The sequence below is a fragment of the Aspergillus luchuensis genome, chromosome 3, assembly GCF_016861625.1.
Source record: "Aspergillus luchuensis IFO 4308 DNA, chromosome 3, nearly complete sequence".
Taxonomy (NCBI): domain Eukaryota; kingdom Fungi; phylum Ascomycota; class Eurotiomycetes; order Eurotiales; family Aspergillaceae; genus Aspergillus; species Aspergillus luchuensis.
In genome coordinates, this window is record NC_054851.1 from 247,415 (window position 1) to 269,993 (window position 22,579).

Sequence of the window (22,579 nt, forward strand, 5' to 3'; positions counted from 1 at the left end):
AGGACCGAGTGTAGCTTATGGGCCGAATCTAGATAATCGCCGGGCAGTCGCTTAATCGCCGGTCCTTGCCCAAAAGGAACGTCACCGGCTTTCAGCAAGAAGAGCCGATGCCTTCTTTGTAATCGAAAATTGTGTTCGGAAGTCTCACACCATGACAGTCATCGCCTCATCGACCATCAAGGCGGACCAATCCCAACCGTGGCAGGAGATTGATCGGCTGGTGCAGAAATATTCCGCGCACCCATATATCCTCACGCCCGTGCTCGCCAATGCTGTGGTTCTTCTTACAGGAAGGTCAGGAAGCTTAGGGTCGCACTGTCTAGCACAGCAAATTCAATCCAACCAAGTGAGCCAGGTTATTTGTGTCCTCCGAAATAGTCAGAGTCCTAGTCCATCCGTCAGCCCAAAGGCCTATCGCCAGCAGCTGCAGGAGAAGAAGATATTCCTCTCCGAAGCCGAATGGTCTAAAGTTACCTTCATCACTTTGGATCCGACGGACTCCCACTTGGGACTTGACGTAAACGAGTATCGAGATGTCCAGCGTCGTATCACTCATGTTGTGCACGCCGCCTGGCCCATGGACTTTCGTCCAGGTTTATCGTCACTCTGTGATCAATTCCAGTTTCTCCGCCATCTCCTGCTTCTGGCCTCGTGCGAGGGCATGCGCCGGCGCTTCCTCTTCGTCTCTTCCATCGCGGCGGTGACCCAACGTGGGCTCACTCCAGCCGATGCGGGTGAATTAATCGAGGAGGCTTCCATGGTCTCCCAGAAGGCTGCTACCGGACTGGGATATGCCGATGAAAAGATCGTCTGCGAGAAGATCCTCGAACGGGCGGCAGCGACGTATCCGGACGATCTGGAGATCGCCATAGTCCGAGGAGGGCCTATCGTAGGATCTCGCGCCACGGGCATTTGGACCACCAAGGAGGTGGTGCCGATGATGTTGCGATCATCGTTGGGCCTTGATAAGCTGCCCCAGCTGCGAGGAGTAAGTTGCACTCGGAATTCCACATGCCATGGGAGATGCAAGTGCTGACGTGATTGACGTGATGTATGAACAGACGTTGTCGTTGATGCCCGTTGACGATGCGGCTGCCGTCTTTTGCGAGATTCTTCTTGCGCCGCATCCGCTGGCGCCGGTCTACCAGGTGGAGAATCCCATCCGTCAAGCATGGAGCGATCTGTTGGACACCGTGGGCCCCTTTCTGGGGCTGACCACGCGAATTCCCTTCGACGAGTGGCTGGCCGCTGTGGTAGAAGCTGCCGAGACGGAGGGCTCCACGCGCAGGAACCCCGTGCTGAAGCTGAAGGCATTTTTTTGCGCGGTTGTTCCAACCTGCCGTGTGTGGGCATGTTATCCTGGCCACTGATCGCTCCTGGGCCTGTTCGCCCACTCTACGCCAGATGAGGGCCGTGGATGATGAAGTGGTGCTGAAGTTTGTGCAGCACTGGAAGGACATTGGCTATTTTGCCTAAGCAGCATTGTATCCCTGTTACACCTGTGGCTTAGGCCGATCAGCGCGCTGCAGAAACGAGAGAATGACGCATTAACCTTTGACCTGTATTTCTTTGAATTCGCACACTTCTCTTCGTTCTCAGTATGGATGTTGCACCTTGTGTATGGAAAGTCAGTAGAAAGACGCCAAAAACTGTAGGTAATCCAACCACCAACTGCTTAGTTGTCGAGTTGCCGACCGTGCGCTGCGCTGGATAGACTGCACGTAAACGGGCTTCTCAGCATAACTTCGTCTTCCTTCAGATTGCACAGACCACCAGTCTGTTCTTTGTTGTCCTAATTAATTTATTGAACCTGACAGTCTGATGAAAATTTGTCAAGTCAAATACCAATGGTAATACTGCAAACGAGCACGGATGTGGACGAGTGGCAGACGGATACATCCCAACTCTCCTTGAAATAGTACTACTAATATATATTTACAGAGTCATAATAGTAACAGTAAGTAGGAGTGCCGAAGTGTCAGTCGGGATATAGTAAGTTACTACTAGGATACAATAGTACTACTACTATTTATTGACACAAACTTGGGTAGTACTCTAGATGAAGGCAGGTTTATGGAGTCATGGACACAGAACCATCTAAGTTGGAAAAGGACCTAAATCGACAATTAAAGCACCATCGCATAACCGCTGGCGTGGGTTAAATCCGCGGCGGAAAGACAGCATGGGACCCTGACCGCCGGCCGTAACATGATCCGCCACCACATACTCAGCATCCTTGGCTTCGCTGTCATCTCGATCTACCCTCCGCATGTCAAATTCCCAAAATAGACGGGCCATGGTGAGCATCACCTGCGCCAGCGCCAACGGTTTACCGATACAGCTCCGGGCTCCGATCGAGAAGGGCATGTACGCGCGGCCGTCGACTTCTTGAGTTCCCGATCCCTTCAGCCACCGGTCGGGATTGAACTGAAAGGGCTTTGGCCACTCGGTGACGCGGTGGTGAATGCTGTAGATTCCTACTCCAACCTCAGAGCCAATGTAGGCACACTGGTACGCATGACTTCCGTCTGCAACTAGTTACCTATTCATATGAGAATATATGTATGTCATACACTTTCTTGCACAGCCTCCAACATATCAAGAGTGTTAAGTGTCCATTTAAATGATTAATTACTGTCCCGAACTAGGGCGGATTTCCCAAGATGGGTCTGATTACAATGAGTTCCGAATAATTACACATAAGATCATCTTCTCCCCAACACAATATGATTCCCTAAGCGATACCTGCACAAGTGACGTCATTGTTGGTTGTGGTCTCGAGGATGCAGTACATAATTATCCTTAACCTTGGTCGTTGTGCAAACTGCCCGAAGTTATCTTATACTCCGGAGTATGCCCGCTTATCGGAAGTCCCGTTTGCCTTATGGAGTCATGGGCTCCAAACCGCACGGGAAGAGAGAGTATGAATGAGGGGGAAAATGGTCCTTTTCGGCCAAAATCAATAGGCATACTCAGGAGGGCACCGCAAAAACTCGTCGAACAGGATAATAGCACAGGGAAGCAACAAGAAAATTCTTCGGACGCGATATTTAGACGTAACTAACTATGCCACTTTATATATTTTATCTTGAAAATCAGTCGTTGCCCGCGTGATCTACGTCCCACTATTGCTAGTCAAACGTCGACACGATTTGCCTCTCTAACCACTTCTGATGTAGTTTCTCCGGTAATCTCGCTGTGTGCTTGTTTGCTAACCTTCCCAAAAACCTCATCAATTTCCTCTAGCGTCCTGCCGGTCGTCTCGGGTACCAAGAAAAAGGCCCACGTTCCTGCAAGAACACAGCATGCCGCAAAGAAAACGTATGTGCCATAACCAATATTAGCCATCATTGCCGGAGTCACGATTCCAACAATGAAATTGGACAGCCAATTGACACAAGTTGACAACGCGACCCCTTTAGAACGGAGTACATTTGGGAAGACCTCCGAGGGCAGGGCCCAGCCGAGAGGTGAGTATGTATTCCCGTAGACAAGAATGTACAGGAAGGCCATCGCCACACAGGCCCAACCAGCCGATGGGTTAGCCCAATTGGGCCCATAAAGAGCCATTAGTACAGCAATGACGACATAGCAGGCTCCCATAAGGAAACCTCCTAGTATAGCCAGGGGTCGCCGACCAACTTTGTCGATGGTGAAGAAACAGACTAGGACAGTGAGAAGCTGAAGTGAATTGAATACACCCGACAAAATCAAGGACATCTCGCCCTTCTGGCCGATTGAAGTGAAGAGCGTCGGCGCGTAGTATATGAAGGCATTTACACCCGAGAATTGTTGGAAAAATCCTACACCCACGCCGACTGCTGTCCTTTTCCAGGTCTGCGGCTTGAATAGATCCATCCATATCAGGGCCTCTCGCTTGATGCCAGTCACTCCCGGGCGTTGTTGCTTTTCCATGAGTTTCTGGGCTCTAACCTCACTGATTATTGCGTTGAACTCAGCCTGGACTTTCTGATCGCTCAATGGAAGGCCGCGCAGCCGACTCAGACTTTTGAGACAATCCTCAGGCCGATCAACGAGCGCCAGCCACCGTGGTGAGTATGGGAAGAAATGGATACCGATTCCAACAAGAGTTGCGCTAACCATCTGCAAGCCAAAGGGCACACGGAATGAAGCTTCACTGTTTACTAATCTCATGCCGAACGTTATCCAATATGCTATGACTGACCCGGACACGAGGCAAATGGATTCGAGCACTAATAGGGTTCCTCGCAGGTTTGGTGGTGAAATTTCTGAGATGTAAAGTGGTGCGCCCTGGTGTTGCCAGATATGTTAGCAAGCTGTCTTGCATGGGACAGGAGATTCATCTCTACCATAGCCAGTGTACCAACCCCGATACCACCAATTGCTCTTCCAGCAACCAGCATGCCGTAACTTTGGGCAGAGGTCTGGATAATGGCCCCGATGTCAAAAATAATAACGACCACCGTCAGGGCCCACTTCCTGGAGACCTTGTCGGCAAGGTAAGGCATGAAGATACAACCGACAAATGCCCCCAGGAGCAGCATGCCTGTCATGAACCCTTTGCCAAATTCACTCTCCGCCTGCGGGATAGCCGCATGAAATTGCGGCATGACATTGATGACTGATATAACTCCTTGGTCATACCCAAAGCTGAAACCCCCAAGAGAAGCAAGGCAGGCGGCTCCAAGAACATACCCCGAGCTGAAAAGCCCTCTGACGCCATCCGGTCCATATGAAGGCATCATATCCAGCGCTTCAACACCCCTCTCATCATGCTCCACCGTAGTATCATCCTCTTTTGTCTTTTGATGCATTGAAAATCTTGAGCGAGTTATAACTCTTGACCGTTTCTCCATGTATTTACCTGATTGAGGACGCAGGGCTGAGCACTTAAGTAGCCCGTGGGGCAGGAGATATTTGACTGGAGTTACCCCGGCCGGCTCTAAACACATCCCCCCAGACGGCCAAAAGGTATAAGCGCACCAATCACATCTACTCAAGTGGCGTACAGGGATTACGAAAATGACAGGCGCATCGGACATCTCTCTTGACCTGACCTCCGGCTACTTACCATGATTATTAGTCCCGTGTCGTGTCGGTCAGTCATTGGGCGAATAACGCACTTACTCGTCTCTCCATAAGCCGGGTGGCCGGAGAGATGTGGATTATAGGCATTCTGTCTACAATGAAGTGCCTTGATGAGTTCTGCTAGATGGCTGAAAATACGATGATTTCCAGAGCCACATGGTCTCCGTCACCGAAGACACCGCTTGGGGTGTAGTGAGGAAAAGAGGCTTTTCGAAAATGGGCCATGTCAATAGCTTGTCTATCAAATATCTAGAGCGCTCAGATTGGTCATGGTCAACGATTTCTTTGATTCAAATAACTGTTTGCCCCAGACATTCTTGGTGCAACACCCCGGCTATATTCACGACCGAACAGCAACCGGGCTTATCAACCCGGATACCAAATGACAGGTGGAATGAACCAGTAATGCACCACATGTTGGGCCTCTCATAAGACTAGATCCAACAAAAACTTTTTTTGCTTGGCATTGTAACTAACAATCGCCCCTATACTACATACGTCAGGACATGCGAATTTAGGAATACGTAACCGTTGTAACCCTTCTACGGCTTTTGCGGGGTCCCCACACGTCTCGAGGGCATTATTGTTTCTGGGGAAGGCTGCCTGTGCAAGCCGGGATGCTCCGAGGTACCCCATCAAAGTCTTTGTTTCTACCACCGGCCTCCACTCATCCGTTCATGTCTCTCCACGTCGGGGTCCGGGAACGTTGTAACATGGCACGGAGTCGGGTGACAGACATCGGACTTAATCACTGCAGAAAAGGGGTTCGGATATGCGCCCCGGTTCCAACCCCCTCGGCCGATTCACGTGATGTTAGGCCGTCAACGTAAGTATAGGCCTCGATACCATTGTGCATGAGGAACTGAGCTTCTACTATCTCATCTTGATGACCCCTAGTGGACCTTATCAGTTCTCTCTCTGTCCCCTTGAGCCGTTATGCAGTACAGACTTCTATTAGCAGGCGACAGAGCCGACTTCACCACGCTCGAATTCGACCAGAAGAGAGGAAAGTTGAGCATCCTTGCTAATTATGCAGCCCCCTTCAATGCTTCCTGGGTCGAGCTATCGTCATCGCAAAGGGGCCTGGATCAACTTGTCGGCCTATCCGAGGGGAACGAGTCGGGTCTTTTGTATACCTTCGAGATAGATCACCTGAAAAAGGATTACACAATTACCAGCCAGTTGCCAACTCTGGGAGCGCCTGGTCACTGTAGGTAGATACATCACTCGGTTTACCGTATGGTTCTTATTAGTGACAATTTGGTCTCACTAGTCGTCAAGTTGCATGATAATACTGCACTAGCTCTTGGAACTGTTAGTTGACATCAGGTCCTCCCGTTTCGACACATCTACTAACATTTCACTCCATGTAGTATCTGGGAGGATCTGTTGCCCTCTATCCCATTTCCAGAACAGACAATGGCAAGATACTGCTTCAAAATGTTCCGCGAGCGGAGATTCTACCGGAATTTCCCTATCAGTCGATTGGACACGGTCCTAACAAGGCCCGTCAGCAACAATGCCATGTGCATCAAATATTGGAAGACAGCCGAGGAATAATATACGCCCCGGATCTGGGATCTGATAGGGTTTGGATACTTCGGCGCGACGGCGCTCAGCATCTTGAAGTCTGCGGCTGGCTACAGTGCCCTCCCGGAACGGGCGCTCGACATGCCGTATTGACTCCCAATGGTATGTTCTCTTAGCCTCAACACGGAGATCCCATGTTCCGGAGCTAGCTGACCTTAATTGCTAGAGACAATTATGTACGTTATTGGAGAGCTCTCGCACACTGTCATCGCCTTCGATGTATCAGCTGCCCCTGCAGAGGGCATACCCCCGATTGGTGGCTTCGCACCGAGTATAATCCCTCCGGAGGTTCACCCTGATCATCAAGGCATGATGGATTCTGCCGAAATCAGTCTTCATCCCTCCATTCCTAACGTTATATATGCCAGCAATCGCTGGGAGAGGCACATCGCGCAGCGTGAACCATACCTCCGCAGTGTGCCTCGCGATCTACCTCCAGGAGATGCGATCGCTATTATCCTGCTCTCCGAGGACGGCCGGAAGGTCAACGACATCAAGCACGTACGGACAGGCGTTGATGTCATCCGTGGCATGCGGCTCAGTGACGACGGCAGGTATGCCGTTGTAGTCGGACAAGAAGGGGGTGGCGTGGAGGTCTATGAAATCAACGGGGAAAAGGGGGACAAGTGGACTTTGATGGCTGCCCTGAAGGAGGGGCTAGAAAACGGGATAAAGCATGCCATTTGGTTGTAAGAGGGTCTACATAGACCGGGGGAGCGCATGGACACGTATACTTGAGATTGAGTTGAATTTAGCGTATTGCCTTTGTAGAATGGAAGGAAGAGCACTAGATGATTCTAAAACCCAACCCCTACCCCCAACCAGTGACCTCCCCAGAAGAGATATATTTGAGTTTAACATTCAAATATTCCTTCTCTATATAACCCTAAGAGGTAGGGAGGGGCTGTCCATGCCTTGAGTGCAATGTTGTCATATGTCAATGTTAGGCTTTCAGTTGCTAAAATGTTGGATCGAATGACTCTGCAGCCTTTTGTTTCATGTACATCAAGCTTTTTTCAAGGCTATGAGTCTGATGAGTGGAAAGAAGCTAATATTCGACAGGTAATTACGGTTGCGAATTCCAAAATAGACAAAAGACAACCCGAGCACATTCCTCGCAATCAAATTAACAAAATCTACTGGATGATGTTCATGTTCTGAAGACATTTCTAAAGCTAGCCGTTTCTCATGTTCAACGTCATACCAACGTTTCAAACAAATTGGCTGCCTTTGGTAATACCCGAGCATACAAGGGACAACACATGGCGCTGCACCTGCTCCGCTGATCCTTCAACAGTGATGGTAGTGACATCCCACTCGCTCTTCTGTGGCTCCTCCAGGACTTGCAGCTGGGAACGCACCATATTGCTCTTCATGTAGTGGCCCTCTCGCAGATTCACACGTTGCATAAGTGTCACCTCACTTACCTTAAGGTAAATAAAGTGGATTTTGATCTGCGACGAGCCGTACGCAGCGATGCGCATGACCTCGCGGTACTTCTCTTTCAAGGCGGAACAGGAAACGATCACCGAGTTTGGGGGATGAAAGTTGTTGCGTTGGCTAGGGGACAGGGCCTGAAGGGTGGCCTCGCCCAGAGCAATAAGCCAGTCCCAGCGATCTTCATCCGCAAGAGGTACTCCGTTCCTCATTTTATCTTTGTTGGATCCAGGATGGTACTGATGTGTGTCAAAAGCCAGCTTATTTGCCTATGATGATTCAAAGTCCATCCTTCATGGACAGTTACCAACCTATGTCATCTACTTCGAGGAACGGTACACCCAGCGAGTGTCGCAAATATTCACATATTGTTGTCTTCCCAGACCCGGCAGGACCAGTAAAAACCCAAGTATGTTGCAACTGTGTTCCTCCGGGAGCTCGCATGGGATCAAGTACGACTAGGCGTTCAGTGCGAGCGGCATGATTGGCACTCAATCGCATAGTTCAGATGTGTCAGTGACCCTTTCTTCGGTGTTGGTCCATAGTATTGTATTTGAAAAAACAGTGAGTATAGACTTCCGGATGTCCCATCGGGTTTATTTTTGGCTTTTCGCCGCTTAGCGACCGGAGGTTATCCTAGCGGAATGGTGAGCCGGGCAGACTCCCATTCAACCGAGGTCAACATTCTATGTCCGATGACGGGGTCCCACCAACACCATTTATCCCCGGTGCGTCACAACTCCGATCCTATGGCCTAAAGTAAATCTCCTGTCATCCTCATATACATCCCCGTTCCAGTTTGTAATGTCTGTTAGGCTGAAAACCATTTTTATTGGCCTCCCCTGCTGGACAACTGCATGTACCATTCTACGTCTTCAGAGAACAACAGCAACATGGCTCCCCCCACTCACTTCAAGCTCAATACGGGCGCCCTCATTCCAGCTGTCGGCCTCGGTGAGTGGCATTTATCCTGATGACGTTGCTGCGCCCTCAATAACATAGACGATATGCCCAGGAACATGGAAATCCGAGCCAGGAGAGGTCGCAAAGGCAGTGGCCTTCGCCCTCAAAAATGGATATCGGCACATTGATGCGGCATTGTGAGTGAGCCCTGCTGTCCCTCTCATCATCGAGTGCTGGCTAACGAACAGAAGAATCTACGGTGAGCTCTTCTATGTCGGTGGGTTATCTTCCCAAGCCACAGTTAAAATAACGCATAATTCAGGTAACGAAGCCGAGGTCGGCCAGGGAATTAAGGATAGCGGCGTGCCCCGCAAGGACATATTCATCACCAGTAAGCTTTGGAACACACATCACCCAAATGTCAAGGAGGGTCTACAGAAGACCCTGGATAGCCTGGGCACCGACTATCTTGATCTTTACGTAAGGGCACTGTCATTTTGTATGCGGCCTAGCATCTGGTCTGACGAAGTATCCATCAGCTTATTCATTGGCCCGTTCGGCTGGTTCCAGTGAGCAGTTCACATTCCCAGCATTCCGCCCCAGAGCCCTGCGCGACTAATCTTCTCCATGTAGAATGAGACGAGCGAGCTTCTGCCGGTAAACCCGGATGGCACCCGCTCGGTGGACCGATCGTGGGATCAGAATGAGACCTGGCGCCAGATGGAGGAGGTTTACAAAGCTGGTGTGGTCAAGGCGATTGGGCTCGCCAACTGGTCCATTCCCTATTTGGAGGAGCTCCGCAAGACATGGACCGTTGTGCCGGCTGTAAACCAAGTTGAGCTGCATCCTTTCCTCCCTCAACATGAACTCCGAGAGTATTGCGACAAGCTTGGTATACTCCTCGAAGCATATTCCCCTCTAGGTTCTACCGGTGAGTAATTCATCTAGCTCTTATTCTCGTGTTCCACAAAAGCCATGTGAAAATAACTTCTTTTGCTAGGAGCTCCTATCATGTCAGATCCTGAGATCCAACAGATTGCGGACAAGAATGGGGTCTCCGCCGCAACGATCCTCATCAGCTACCACGTCAACAACGGCGTGGTTGTTCTTCCGAAATCGGTGAGTGAGAAGCGCATTGCTAGCAACCGAGAGGTTATTTCACTATCTAAAGAGGATCTGTATGTGCTGGACGGAATGGCGGCTGCGGGCAAGGCGAAACGCCTGAATACGCCACTGTGGGGATTTGATCTGGGCTTCGCGGACTGGTACGGTCCGGTGAAGTCGCAGTAAAGCTCCTATAGCTCTGTGTGATTATAGAAGGTTTCAATCCAAGAAAACTAGGAAGTGAATGCTGAGTAGATTCTGTCACCAATTCTATGAAGCTAGTATTCTTTTCCAATGAAGACCGACATTCATGAGTAAGGCTATACTATATTTCCTAAATTCAGCATTGAATGTGCCACTATGGGCTGGACCGACCTGAGTCTAGCCTAATGACGAACCCTTGGCCTACACTATCCATGAATCTTGTTTTCTCCGATTGTTCCCCAGTTACACGTGAACCTTTGGTTAGTACTTCTGGCCAGATGTTTCACAAAGGCCTCCAGGTTATAATGTGACTTTACTATTTCACCTTGGAATACATGCAGCAGATAGAACATTTATGAGAATTTATTATGGTTCCGTAAGATGAAATCTTTGGAATGTTGTTATCAGAAAGGATGGATGTGTTGAACTCGGGTACTTAGGCTAGACAGGCCACGAGACGTACATCTTCCCTTCCCTTGAGGTGAGGTTAGCTAAATTCTACCCACGCAATAATATTCAAAGCAAACAACCATACAGGCGCTTTCAGAAAGCCATATTTATTGTAGTTGTATTGTCTATGAGATCCTTGGGTGGAGAGAAGCTAAGGTCTAGTCCTTGTATGGAGCCGGAGATATACCTTCCATCAGAGCCTTTATGCGCATAGCAAGCAGTTTGGAATGGAAACGGGTGTAGGGGAGATAGCCGACCATGAGCCAGAGGTTGGGCACTCCAGTCTCCCGGTACGCAGTTTTGAACTCGCCCTCCTCATCAATACCCCAGATGGGACCGCACTGGTCGGCGATCTTGTCACCTAGAGTGGCACGGATCGAGTCAATGGTGTTGGAGAAGCCAGTTGCGAAGACAATCAGGTCGAATTGGCGCTCACGCCCATCGTTGAGGATTACCTTGTCCTCCGTGAACCGCTCAATGTATCCTGGCTCCACCTTGATCTTGCCATTGATGATGTGCTCACACGCACCGGCATCGAAATAGAAGCCACCGTTGCGGGTCTGGCCGAGGGTGGAACCGCCCGTGCCGCGCTGACCACGCCAGGTCCGGAGACCACGAGCATGGAGTGCATCCAGAAGAGGCCGGTCAAGGTCTTCCAACACCTTAGCATTACGCCTGGCGAGTTCTTCTCCAGGCCCAGTAGGGGTTGCAAAGAAAAGACGGTCTTGTTCCTCATGGCTAGGCCGGTTGCCTTCGGCGTCAGGACCATAATTACCGATTGTGCGCGGGACGGAATGGGTCAGAGACATGATGTAGGTTGGGGACCGCTGAAGAAGTGTAACATCGATGCCCCGGCGCGAACAATCGAAGGCTGTATCGAAGCCAGAGGATGAGGTACCAACGACACAGACCTTCTTACCCACAAACTCACGCGCACTGTCGTGGGCCGTTGAGTGGCGGATAACACCACCCTTGAAATCGGCCATCCCGGGAATATCCGGGGTCATGGGAACGCCGCAAAGGGAGGTAGCCATGATGACCTGCTTGGGGTGCAGTTGTCTGGTTTCGTGGCCTTCTTTGTTAATCACGACCGTCCAGTTATGCTGGTCGTCTTGCTCTGCCTTGACGACCTCCGATTTGGTCCAAACATTCAACTCCAATGCCTCCGCATACCACTTCATGTACATTCCTTGCTTCTGAGCGGGTGTGTACGTGGGCCAAAGCTTGGGGTATGGAAAGTAAGGCAAATCATCAGCCCAGTGGGGGAAGTGAAGCGATAGGTACTCATAACGCTTCTTCCAGACATCGCCAACCTCTTCGCTGCGCTCAATGATGAGACTATCCATACCAAGTGCCTTACATCTGGCAGCTAGCGCGAGACCACTATTAAGAGAAAATAGAGTCAGTCTTTGTGAAAAAAGATATGGAAGAAACAGACTAACTTCTGGCCTCCACCAATGATCAGGATGTCGGGGTTGGCAGCGTCGATTTCCGCAGCTCTTTGCTTCTCCCAGCTGACGGGGCCCGTCATATGCCCGTCGGAAGGAGGAACTTCAGGAAATTGTTTCAGCTTCTCTGCAACCGTGTGCATCGTGTAAATCTTCCACCCCTCCCGAGTGAAGACCGCATTGATAACGGCTGAAGAAAGCACGACTTCAGTCTCAAAGGATATGACGAATTGCAGCTGAGCAAAATCCAGATAGGGCCGGGAAATAGCCGGAGCCGGGGTGAGGAATTTGAAGTTGGTGGCTTTCGTTTTAGGGAAAAGGTCCGTGGCAGCCTTGAAGATTGCCGGGTGAAAATTGAAAGTGCGGTAATCCCAGGTGAAGGACAACTTGTCCCGCCAAACTCCTGTACCGAGAAGGACATATTAAGGGATGCCTGCACACGCTCGTAAAAGTAAAGCTCACCATATGGAAGGAACATCTCAGCAAATGCCTGAGCATCCCCAGCTCCCATGGTCTGTGACAGCCGCGCCACGATGTCTTCGGCTTCCCTTTGGGCATCGCAGTCCGTGGGAACTTCGATCCCCAAAATATCTGAACTGGGCAAGGCGTGATTATATTTGAAGTCGTACATAAAGTTGTCGTCGACCGGAGGCTTTGGGGAATGGCATTGCAGCTCCTTAACCACGGCTTCGGCCTTGATATCGGTCATGTTGGCTTTGCTGCTGTCGAGGACAGAATCATGCATGGTAACAGCCATTGCGATCGATGTAAAGAGAACCTTGGAGATGTACCAGACGTTAACAAGATAAGCATCCTGTCCATCTTTCTCTACATGTCGCTGCAGCTACCCTCGTGCCCTTTTTCAATAGACCGCTCTGCTGCATGCTTCCATCCAGGTGACCGGAGATAAACGGGTGATTGGGGCCTCGGATATAGTTCTGGTCACATGACCGGACATAATCAAGCCCGTCCACCCGATGCCGACGACTTTGGCCTGTCTCTCTGGATGAATTGACTCCGGGCGCACTCTTTGACCCATCCACTCCAATTTCCTCCATCATATCGTCCGATTCCCATGGTATGATGGTCAACCAGTCAGGATTGGACCTCTCCCACGCGTCAGGCAGAGGCGCTGGTTCTCCGCGCCGGAATAACGAGGCCGGGGACACGCAGGGGCCGCCCAAAAAACAAAGGAGACAACGGCCCTCTCTCAGCTGCGCAGGTTGGTGCCATCCAATCCCTGCAGTATAGGCTGCTCCAGAAGCGTTCATGCAATGGCTAACGCTAGGGCTGTCAGAATGTCGCCGGCTGAAAATGAAATGCGACCGGCAGGGTCAGTGAACAAGCTAACCTGGCGTCTGGAGTGTTTCTCCCGACTGAAAGAAGATTGCAGTGCCATGCTCCAACTGTGTCCGTCGACGCCGGGCCCCATTCTGTAATCCGGGGATAACCGACCAAACACCGTCACGGTGTGTTTCTCTCGTTATCTCTGCGTTCATGTCTGTCACCAGCTGAGTCAGTATCATAGCAGAGAGTCTGAGGTGCACCAAAGACCGCGCCAGGCTGCCGGGCATGATCAGCCCTCGCAATCCCCGGACGGAATTACTCGCCTTTCACCTGCGACCCATGAATCTGGCCCTCACCACAGAAAACGATGGGAATTGCTACCCCAACATGACTTCTCCCAGCATCACAATCATGGCCAAGCTATCGTCGCTGCGCAGGGCTCCGCGGACGATCCGGGTCGGAACCTGCCGCCGCTGCATAGCGGCAGACGGGATGAACAACTCGCCCTCCTCGCCCATGTGCTACAGTCAGACTCCTTACAGAACTCTCCTTCGGTTCCCACAAACCGAAATCCTCTGGCTGGCCACGGTGATTCAGGCAAGGATAGTGGCCTCCACAACTCCGCCGCACAGCCTCTCCGGGCGGGTGAACAAAGCGGCTCCTACGGCACATTGATGTTGGGCAAGGGAGGTCGGTCAAAATACTTGGGTCCGACTGCGGGCAGTGAATGGTTGAAAGAAGTACGTCTCCTTGCTGGAACAGCACTCAGTCCGCTAAGAGTATAAATGGTAGTCCGAAACACAAGACATATCAGACAGTCCGCCGGTTACTCGCGCTCCTTCCCCCAAAATAATCCAAGAACCGATTCGATCTCAGCCTGGTCGGTTAACTCCCGATACTGCTCCCATCGCCTTTCCTTTCAACGCTGCAGCCTCCCATATCAGTACTCGCGAACTGCTCTCCCGCCTACCGCCAAGAGAGGAGGCGGAGACATTGGTTGCGTCGTACTATCGCTACTGTGCTTGGCAGTGAGTGTCGGAGACCCAGTACGAAAGATGGCCCTGACAAAGGTTTATTCATGATGTGGCTCCCAGAGCCACTTTTGATAAGACATTTGACCGAGTCTACGCAAATTCAAGTGGAATGTCTTTATCCCCACAAGTCAATCCACAGGAAATTGCACTCGTTTTTATCATCCTGGCTCAAGGCACCATGTTCAATATTGAGATGCCCAACTACGATCCATCTACCGAAGACTGGCTACACCTCTCTGAGCTGGCTCTGGTCAAAGGACGCTTCCTCTCAAATAACATGGTAGCCGGTCTCCAGACCTTAGTAAGTCTTCAGTTAATCACGCTCGATCAGCTACTAATATTTGTTAGCATTTGATGGCGCATCTGCATTTGTATAGGAACCCCTTCGTTGCGTAATTTCTTCAGGCTAACAATCTGGGTAGACAACTGGATAAAGGCGGAAGAGGTGACAATTCCTGGCCTCTGTGGGGACTGGTCATGCGATTAGTCCAAGCGGTAAGCATGGCTCCTTGAAGTGACGACAGGATCTAATGGGTCCATCTGTAGATGGGTATGCACCGGGACGGTGCGCGCTGGAACCTCTCTCAAGATGTGATTGAGGAAAGACGCAAGGTCTTCTGGGAGCTGAATGCTGCCGATACCTTTCAGGCTCATTGCTTTTCGAGGCCGTATGGATACCGCCTGTAGGCTTATTGCAGTTCTGATGTCGGTCAGGTGCGCGATTAATCCTGAGCATTGCGACGTCGAATTTCCTGCCGAGCCGCTCCATGTAAGCCAGGAGAAGAGCTATTCGAGACTACGATTCGAGCTATCTCAGCTTTCTTCCGAGTGTGTACTTCATTTTTACCCAACCCTGCTTTGTTTGTTATTGCTTCGGGGCTAATGAGGCTGAAGAATTCTCCATATGGCCATGAAAGTACGGAAACCACCGTACTCTGCTGTCACCGATCTAGACATTAGGCTGTATGTCCTCCTGTTCGACCATTGCAATATATTCACATGCTAACCCTACCGAGGGCGGACTTTGAGCGCAACCTTCCCTTCTCCCTTCGTTGTCGAGCAGCGTTCCTGTCCATGCCCTCTCGGTATCCCCACGTCCAGGCGGCAATCGAAGCATCACCAGAACCATCCCGGAGGTCAATGACCATATCCTTCCAAGTTTGTCTGCCCATCCCGTGCATTCGTGCGTCTGCTGATTGAATCAGCAAAGTAATCTTGCACTTAACATATCGGAGACGATAATCAATTTACATCGGCCTTATTATGCCAAAGCGCTCTACGACATCAACGAACGTACAAAATCCATATATGCGCCCTCATTTCTCACAGTGATCGAGCGTTGCGGGGTAAGGCCATCCTTTAGGCTGCCCAATAATGATCCTTGCTTAACATTGGTAGATTATCATTGCAATTGTTGACGACATTCATACCCGCTTTCCTGCGGTCAGCACCAGACAATGGAATTTCTGGGTAGGAGAATCCACTTCCTTTGTCAATAAGAGACCATAATATCTGATGGTGTATGGCACGATAGTATCACGTGTTTGGTTCGGCTCTCTGCTTAGGGACATTGGTGTTGCGCGATCCCAAGAATTCAATGGCTACTTTTGCTCTTACGCAGGTTGATGCCGCGATCAATCTATTCACTTCTTTGGTTCAGCACGGCGCCAACACTCCGAGATACTGCCGTAATCTGCAGTGGCTTTCGAAACTGCGCGCTCGGGCATCGTCCAAAATGGCCACAGCGTCTACCGCCGCCCAACAGGCCGACTCGCTGCGAGACCAGGGCGATCCGGACAGGCAGGAAATTGGTCGAGAAGACAGAGAGGATAGTGAGGATGTCGAGCTGCTCGGTTGGCGGACCAGGTTGATTGAACGGGCTGGTCAAGGTCGTCCGACTATCCGCACTATTCAGCTTGCTGAGACGCCGACCGATTCTCATGAGAGCTTTGATGTCTTAAACGCATCGCCGCATGGGCATATTCACAGAGCCCCTCAAGGTGAGCTGGGAATGGGAGATAATATCATGATCCCAGGTTCATCCCTTCCTATGGTGACCCCCGACTCGACAAACGAACTTGTGAGCATCATTATCCTAGCGTATGCCCATTGTTCGAACTGACACATACCACACAGTTACAAGACTTTTGGGATCCAATGCTGCTGCAGGATATATTGGGAGGCATTCCAGTGGAGTAGGCAGATATGATGATGACTTCGGAGCCAAGTCTCTCTAACTTTCCTCCGTCGGGAGGCCGGACCATTGCAACCATTTGGCATGCTCTAGTAGGGGATTCAAATTTCGTTCCAAACAACTATGTTCTTAACAAGTGTGGTACGATGCTCGTATTGTCTTGACTTGCCATGATAAATAGAGGGTATCCTTTAGGCAGTATCAATCTTCAAAGCTTCAGAAATTACAGCCAAAGGCCTTCAAAGATCCCGATGCCGCCACTCAGGGTTCTGCTACACACCTATAGGTTTGTTCACAAGACCAGAAGCTTATGCACCCCTTCAACTTTAAGTCCATCTTGAGATTTGCTGGGATGTTAGGTCTACTATAACTTTAAAATGCGGAATGTCCCGTCTACAAAGGCCTCGTGGTAACCTTTGAAAGGCTGTCAATGCAAGGAAGGATGCATATGTATCACACCTACAGTTCTGCTCATAGGCTTTAATGGTCAGCAGAAGTAAGACTTGCACAAACATGACCAAGGAGACTATTAGTCTATTTTACTGACTGGAGTTATATGTTAAATACTAGGCCTTGTCCTTCGCAACTTCCATGATAGGGAGACCATTATCGTCAAAGTATACCGGTACGCCATTGCGGAACGAGTACTGCAGAGCGGTGGCAATCTTAGCCGCCTCATAGGCATCCTCGGGGGCGCAAGTGAGAGGCTCGCCGTCAAGAACCGCGGCCGCAAACTCTTCCAAGTCTTTGATGAACGATTTATCGTAGAGGACGAAAGCATCTGGGGTTGTAGCCGTACGCACACCATGCGAATCACGAATCTCAACACGATTGATAGTGGAGTTTGCATTGATGACCGCGTGGGCCTCAGTCCCGCACACGCGAGTCATCCCCTCGAAGCCGTTGGTGAGAGTGCGGCCCAAGTGGAAGGTGAGGATCTTGCCGTTGGCGAATTCTACCAGACCCCATCCGTTGTCGCAGTCGCCATACTTGGCAAGCTCGCCATACACAGCCTGTTGCCCCATGGCAATGACTCTGTTGACCTGTTTCTTGGGGTTGGTGAGGCCCGACTTGACATCCAGGTAGTATCTACCAATGTCGATCTGTGCGGTGTGAGCAACTGAGCCCTGCAGGGACTAAGTAATAATGGAAATATGACTGACATCGTGGACCCCCATATCAACAAAGATACCTCCAGACTGCTCGGAAAATTTCACAAAGAAGCCTACGTAAGACGGTTAGAGCTCACTAGACTGTCGATTGTTTGAAAGAAATCTCACCTGTAGGATCCTGCTGGTCGATGCAAGAGCTCTCGACCGCGTGGATATCACCGAGTGAACCATCCATGACCATCTGCTTCGCCTGACGATACGAATCATCATCTGTTCTGGGTTAGTCGATAGGCCTTCACGTTTAGCACGGAAGTTCAAAGGCTTGACTCACACCGTCGACAGAAGGGTACCAGGAATTTCAGGTGAGGCTTGGAAGCAGCCTTGGCGACAACCTCCTCAGTAGTGATAACATCTACCGAGATTGGCTTTTCACACATCACATGCTGAGACCCTGGTTAGCTCTTGATTGCAACACTGCTAGACAGTTGTCAGCAAGCTCACCAGGTCTAGGTCAAGTGCTTTGAGGATCAAGGGGGCATGGGTAGCAGTGGCGGTTGAGATTAAGACAGCCTCAGCACCGCTATTCTTCATGCAGTCCTCCGGGTCATTGAAGAACTTGACAGATGAAGGCAGGTTCGTCGCTGCCCACTCATCTGCCCCGGGTTTTGTGTCGCAGGCAGCGACAAGCTCAATGCGAGGTTGCTGGAAAGCCAGAATTCGGGCGCGAATGGCACCCAGACGGCCTAGGCCGATCAGAGCGATCTTCATGCGAGGTTGGGCGGTCATGGTGAAAGGAATAAAAGTTTTTATTGATGCTTGTAGAATATAACGGCTGTGAAACAGCTTGCTTTCATTTTGTCTCTTTATTTATTATCATTTTAGGGCGCAGTCCTATTCCAGACATGATTGAGGGGTCTTGTTAGGGTCCGATGTTTGCGTTCATGGTTCGGTCAATGTCCGGCGGCCAATGCTTCCGCCCGATCTGCTTAAGTCCGACTCTTGTTACTTGACCCGATCGGACATATTTTCTAAAGGGAAAACATTCAGTGAGCTACTCCAATGCTGCTCCTGCCACTATTCAAGACATTTTACTTTTTAGCCTTGAAGATTGTTCCTCTTTCGGACGAGTGGGAAGATGATTTGGCCTCATAATTAATATCCTTATGACATGAACTATAAACTGCACATGAATGGCAGCGCAAAAGTCTTTATGACCTTATGTGTTTTCTAGAAATTCTCGTACTGTTTATTGGTCTCCATTGAAGTACTATCCTGGCCATGAGCCGTAAAATAAACCGTCTGAGTTTATCCTCCGACACTACTAAAAGGCATACATTGTGGAAATATATAATCGTTGGGCCAGGTCTACTACACAGGATTATCACCGGTTAGTAGCCCTATCTGAATCCATCTGATCAGTGTACTAGTACTGCCAAACTCCGTTAGCATACTTATAGCATAGATTTCATACGAAGGGCCTTGTAGCGTATGAGTCGCAAAAGCCTGAGGCACGAAAATGATGCCTTGAGGCAGGGATTCATGCCTGGCCTATTTGGGCCGAAGCGGTAAGGATTCTGCCGTTTTATCTGATTCCCCAATAGGTAGGCGGACTGCCTGCCCATGATGAACACTACTGACACTGCGACTCAGTATGAATACCTGATAGCGCTGTTCATGATTGATGAATGGGCCAATTCCGTGTCCATGGGGACTGCTGTCTATTAATGGGTCATGGGTGGTTGCATCAGAAACTCCATTCTGACCGCGGTGGCTAACGGCTTCGTTTTATCCCATCTGTGGCAGTCTCTGAGCGCTCAGCAGATGCAGCCGGTATTTCCACTCACTAGAGACCCTTTGCAGCCTTCCAGCTTCAGTACGTGGCCTCGTTGTTTCGGTGGCAGAAGGATCAAATATTCCTCTGGGTACTTGGCAGCGATGATAGTGGGGTGCGATTGACAAGTTACTGGATTGTAAGGCGCACCAGTCAATGAGCGGGAGGCTGCGTTCTCTTTGTGTTTGTGCGTCGCGCTACAAAGAACCAGCTTACCGATAATGGTATACGAACAGGGATCATCACTATTTAGTGCAGTGCGCAGCAATAAGGCCTAATTTCCCGAAATGCATTCCAAGGCCTCCCTTCCCCGTTCCTATTTTCCCCTTCCATCTCTTATCCTCGGGAGTAATGCTGTGCTCCTCCTTTTGCTCCACCACCAGTCTTCAGCCTTGGGGGAACCTTTGAGTCTCCCCTCACTAGCAAACTTTCTAGCAATATTGACTCGTATCTTCGAGGCTACTACTACTGTACTTGCCCACCATGGCAAGCATGAAACTCAATGGAGGGGTCGCCCTTGTGACTGGGGTGAGCTCCTCCCATCCCATCTTGCGCAGATTAATCCCCGTGTACCTTGAAGCATTCGAGACAGCAGCACAATATAATCAATCCTAACTATGCTTTGACCTACTAGGCATCGTCCGGTATTGGCAAAGACGTTTGCTTTTCGCTCGCCGAAGCTGGCGTCGAGTCGATTGTGCTCGCCGATCTGAACCTCCCTGACGAGGCCATTCTGAAGGAGTGTGAAAGATTCTCCTCTCACCCTAGCTTCCGTGCCACTGCTGTCGTCGTCGATGTTGTCGATGAAGCCAGTGTTAACGATATGGTTCAACGCACTGTTGCCGACTTTGGCCGAATTGACTACTGCGTCCATTCCGCGGGCATTTCGACCAAGCGTTCACCCACCTCCGATCTAAACGTGGAGGCCTTTGACAAGGTAATGACAACCAACTCCCGCGGATCGATGATGGTGCTTCGGGCTGTCACCCACGCCATGGCACGCCAAGAGCCTCGTTCGTACACCAGCACACGCAGCAACACGACACGCAGTCTGGGTCGCGGGTCAATCGTCGTCATCGCATCGATCAACGGCATGATATCAGCAGCGGGCATGATGCCATACACAGCGTCCAAGCACGCGACCATTGGGATCGCCAAGACCGCCGCCGTGGACAACTTTGAGAACCAGATCCGAGTAAACATTGTCTGTCCGTCGTGGACTGATACGCCAATGATGCAGAGGGGCATTGAATATTTTCCTGCGCTGGGCCCAGCAATCCAGAAGCTGTGCCCACTCGGCAGGACCGCCATGGTGGAGGAGGTGTCCGATGCGGTTGTCTTTCTGTCTAGCCCCGCGGCTTCGTTTATTAATGGGGAATCCTTGGTGATTGACGCGGGGTTTACTCTGACAGGATTTCGGTTAGCTCATTAGATGCTACCATCTCGTTCAGTAGAGGTCATGTAATCAGAACACCACAAACTTGATGAAGGGGGTGCTCCAGGCCTATTAAAATATAATCCTTTCGCCCAGTTTCTCCAGGCTTTGTAATTCCAAGGACCAAGTCTTTTACTTGCAGATAGAATTCACAGGCTAGGAACATATGACCAGCATCGCCTCTACTGTCTGAGCCTCGGAGCGATACTTAGTCGTCTCGAAAAGGATGCTCAGTATCCGTAAATTTCGCCGGTTCCCTGCGACTTCGGTCTACTCGCAAATCAAAAACATCCAACCGTCGATAACCACCCACAACATCGTGATATTGCTTCCCCTCAACGCAAAGCTCCAAATCCAAGTCCGCATACAATATTGCTTCTTCCATCTGCAGAAACTCCCGTGTCTGCTGCTTCTGTGTCGACTCCATCACCGTAAACCCCTGGACCGGGGATCCCGTGGGATCGAGGAACATGGTGACGCCGCGCGGTGAGAGCTCCAAGGTCCGGCGAATCCGCGCGGTGTCACTGGCTCCAGCGACAATGGTATCAATGGCGGTTTTATCAAAGAATCCACTGCACATCACACCAAAGCACTTTGCCTCGAAGCAATGGGCAGCAGCACGCAGACGGTTGGCCAGTACATTGTTGTAGTTCGACCCAGCGGTAGTAACAGAAGCGTCCTCGGTACTACCCGCCGCCTCGGAAGGGGCATCCAACATGCGGGTAGGCCAGATGCATGGCCACGACGAGATATGAATCTGCTCCCGTTGGGTCATCAGAGTATATCGTGCCAGCGGGTTCGTGTTCTCTCCGCAGATGAGCCCGCCGATATTGCCGTACGGGGTATTAGCGACTCGTAGCCCGTACCCGTCGCCGGGACTCCAGGTCAATTTCTCGAAGAAAGTCGGCATCAACTTGCGGTGATGCACGGCGATGGAACCAGTGCTGTCGATGATGAGGTTCGAGTTGTAGAGACAGGCAGTGCTGGTCAGGCTACGCTCCGAAATGCCGATGCTCACCACAGTGTTGGTCTCACGAGCGGCAGTCCGCAGCGCAGCAACCTCTTCGCCATCGATGGCAATAGAGTTCGCCACCATACGGGAGAACAGATCGTGATTATCCGTGGGTGGACGCAGCGCACTCCAGAGGGGAAAGGCCGCAATGTAGGATTCGGGGAAGACAGCTACGTGGGCGGCATTGCGCGCCGCTTGATGGATGAGGGAGACGGCTTTGCTCGTGGTTTTCGACGCGGACAGGAAGTGAGGCGCGACGTGGCAGGCTGCTACTCTGGTAACGACCATGATCAAGAAGTGTTTACTCTCTGTGACGACTTACAGCACGGTGGTCTTTGCATATAGCAAATTGGCGCAGTTGAGAGTCGCGGATGTTATCAGTGAGGGGGCTGGTTGATAAGGCCATGGCGGGAAATCCGCCCGGCCCGCTTGTCGCTCCACTTTCGGGTAGTCCCAGGCTCAGGCTTC

The 22,579-nt window shown here is 50.8% G+C and overlaps 12 protein-coding genes across 12 annotated transcripts; 6 read left to right on the forward strand and 6 right to left on the reverse strand.

The window, feature by feature from the left end:
• Window positions 1–151: 151 nt before the first annotated feature.
• AKAW2_30071S (uncharacterized protein) lies at window positions 152–1,370 on the forward strand (the record flags this gene model as incomplete). Its single annotated transcript, XM_041686543.1, has 2 exons — window positions 152–988; window positions 1,062–1,370. The coding sequence occupies 2 exons, from the start codon at window positions 152–154 to the stop codon at window positions 1,368–1,370; spliced, it is 1,146 nt and encodes a 381-aa protein (XP_041540518.1).
• Window positions 1,371–2,097: 727 nt separating this feature from the next.
• On the reverse strand, window positions 2,098–2,550 carry AKAW2_30072A (uncharacterized protein; the record flags this gene model as incomplete). The annotated part of the gene is made up of 2 exons (XM_041686544.1): window positions 2,098–2,521; window positions 2,543–2,550. 2 exons carry the CDS (start codon window positions 2,548–2,550, stop codon window positions 2,098–2,100), a joined length of 432 nt encoding a protein of 143 aa, XP_041540519.1.
• A 585-nt stretch (window positions 2,551–3,135) lies between these two features.
• On the reverse strand, window positions 3,136–4,796 carry AKAW2_30073A (sugar porter family MFS transporter; the record flags this gene model as incomplete). The annotated part of the gene is made up of 2 exons (XM_041686547.1): window positions 3,136–4,272; window positions 4,332–4,796. 2 exons carry the CDS (start codon window positions 4,794–4,796, stop codon window positions 3,136–3,138), a joined length of 1,602 nt encoding a protein of 533 aa, XP_041540520.1.
• Window positions 4,797–6,006: 1,210 nt separating this feature from the next.
• Window positions 6,007–7,353, forward strand: AKAW2_30074S (uncharacterized protein; the record flags this gene model as incomplete). Its single annotated transcript, XM_041686548.1, has 4 exons — window positions 6,007–6,280; window positions 6,344–6,384; window positions 6,444–6,762; window positions 6,827–7,353. 4 exons carry the CDS (start codon window positions 6,007–6,009, stop codon window positions 7,351–7,353), a joined length of 1,161 nt encoding a protein of 386 aa, XP_041540521.1.
• A 518-nt stretch (window positions 7,354–7,871) lies between these two features.
• AKAW2_30075A (gluconokinase) lies at window positions 7,872–8,309 on the reverse strand (the record flags this gene model as incomplete). Its single annotated transcript, XM_041686549.1, has 1 exon — window positions 7,872–8,309. The coding sequence occupies one exon, from the start codon at window positions 8,307–8,309 to the stop codon at window positions 7,872–7,874; it is 438 nt and encodes a 145-aa protein (XP_041540522.1).
• Window positions 8,310–8,954: 645 nt separating this feature from the next.
• Window positions 8,955–10,290, forward strand: AKAW2_30076S (putative glycerol dehydrogenase (GCY1); the record flags this gene model as incomplete). The annotated part of the gene is made up of 7 exons (XM_041686550.1): window positions 8,955–9,051; window positions 9,113–9,197; window positions 9,252–9,259; window positions 9,323–9,480; window positions 9,540–9,569; window positions 9,634–9,931; window positions 10,001–10,290. The coding sequence occupies 7 exons, from the start codon at window positions 8,955–8,957 to the stop codon at window positions 10,288–10,290; spliced, it is 966 nt and encodes a 321-aa protein (XP_041540523.1).
• A 626-nt stretch (window positions 10,291–10,916) lies between these two features.
• Window positions 10,917–12,963, reverse strand: AKAW2_30077A (flavin-containing monooxygenase; the record flags this gene model as incomplete). Its single annotated transcript, XM_041686551.1, has 3 exons — window positions 10,917–12,141; window positions 12,201–12,609; window positions 12,669–12,963. The coding sequence occupies 3 exons, from the start codon at window positions 12,961–12,963 to the stop codon at window positions 10,917–10,919; spliced, it is 1,929 nt and encodes a 642-aa protein (XP_041540524.1).
• Window positions 12,964–13,286: 323 nt separating this feature from the next.
• AKAW2_30078S (Zn(II)2Cys6 transcription factor domain-containing protein) lies at window positions 13,287–14,525 on the forward strand (the record flags this gene model as incomplete). Its single annotated transcript, XM_041686552.1, has 5 exons — window positions 13,287–13,428; window positions 13,504–13,539; window positions 13,600–13,675; window positions 13,735–14,233; window positions 14,286–14,525. 5 exons carry the CDS (start codon window positions 13,287–13,289, stop codon window positions 14,523–14,525), a joined length of 993 nt encoding a protein of 330 aa, XP_041540525.1.
• Window positions 14,526–14,705: 180 nt separating this feature from the next.
• On the forward strand, window positions 14,706–16,726 carry AKAW2_30079S (fungal specific transcription factor domain-containing protein; the record flags this gene model as incomplete). Its single annotated transcript, XM_041686553.1, has 11 exons — window positions 14,706–14,828; window positions 14,876–14,898; window positions 14,950–15,022; window positions 15,074–15,195; window positions 15,242–15,355; window positions 15,422–15,490; window positions 15,544–15,685; window positions 15,733–15,873; window positions 15,926–15,997; window positions 16,062–16,607; window positions 16,664–16,726. The coding sequence occupies 11 exons, from the start codon at window positions 14,706–14,708 to the stop codon at window positions 16,724–16,726; spliced, it is 1,488 nt and encodes a 495-aa protein (XP_041540526.1).
• A 561-nt stretch (window positions 16,727–17,287) lies between these two features.
• AKAW2_30080A (putative NAD binding Rossmann fold oxidoreductase) lies at window positions 17,288–18,619 on the reverse strand (the record flags this gene model as incomplete). Its single annotated transcript, XM_041686554.1, has 5 exons — window positions 17,288–17,824; window positions 17,885–17,946; window positions 18,002–18,103; window positions 18,165–18,276; window positions 18,335–18,619. The coding sequence occupies 5 exons, from the start codon at window positions 18,617–18,619 to the stop codon at window positions 17,288–17,290; spliced, it is 1,098 nt and encodes a 365-aa protein (XP_041540527.1).
• Window positions 18,620–20,147: 1,528 nt separating this feature from the next.
• AKAW2_30081S (SDR family NAD(P)-dependent oxidoreductase) lies at window positions 20,148–21,096 on the forward strand (the record flags this gene model as incomplete). Its single annotated transcript, XM_041686555.1, has 2 exons — window positions 20,148–20,192; window positions 20,299–21,096. 2 exons carry the CDS (start codon window positions 20,148–20,150, stop codon window positions 21,094–21,096), a joined length of 843 nt encoding a protein of 280 aa, XP_041540528.1.
• A 211-nt stretch (window positions 21,097–21,307) lies between these two features.
• On the reverse strand, window positions 21,308–22,399 carry AKAW2_30082A (carbon-nitrogen hydrolase family protein; the record flags this gene model as incomplete). The annotated part of the gene is made up of 1 exon (XM_041686556.1): window positions 21,308–22,399. One exon carries the CDS (start codon window positions 22,397–22,399, stop codon window positions 21,308–21,310), a length of 1,092 nt encoding a protein of 363 aa, XP_041540529.1.
• Between the last annotated feature and the right edge of the window lie 180 nt (window positions 22,400–22,579).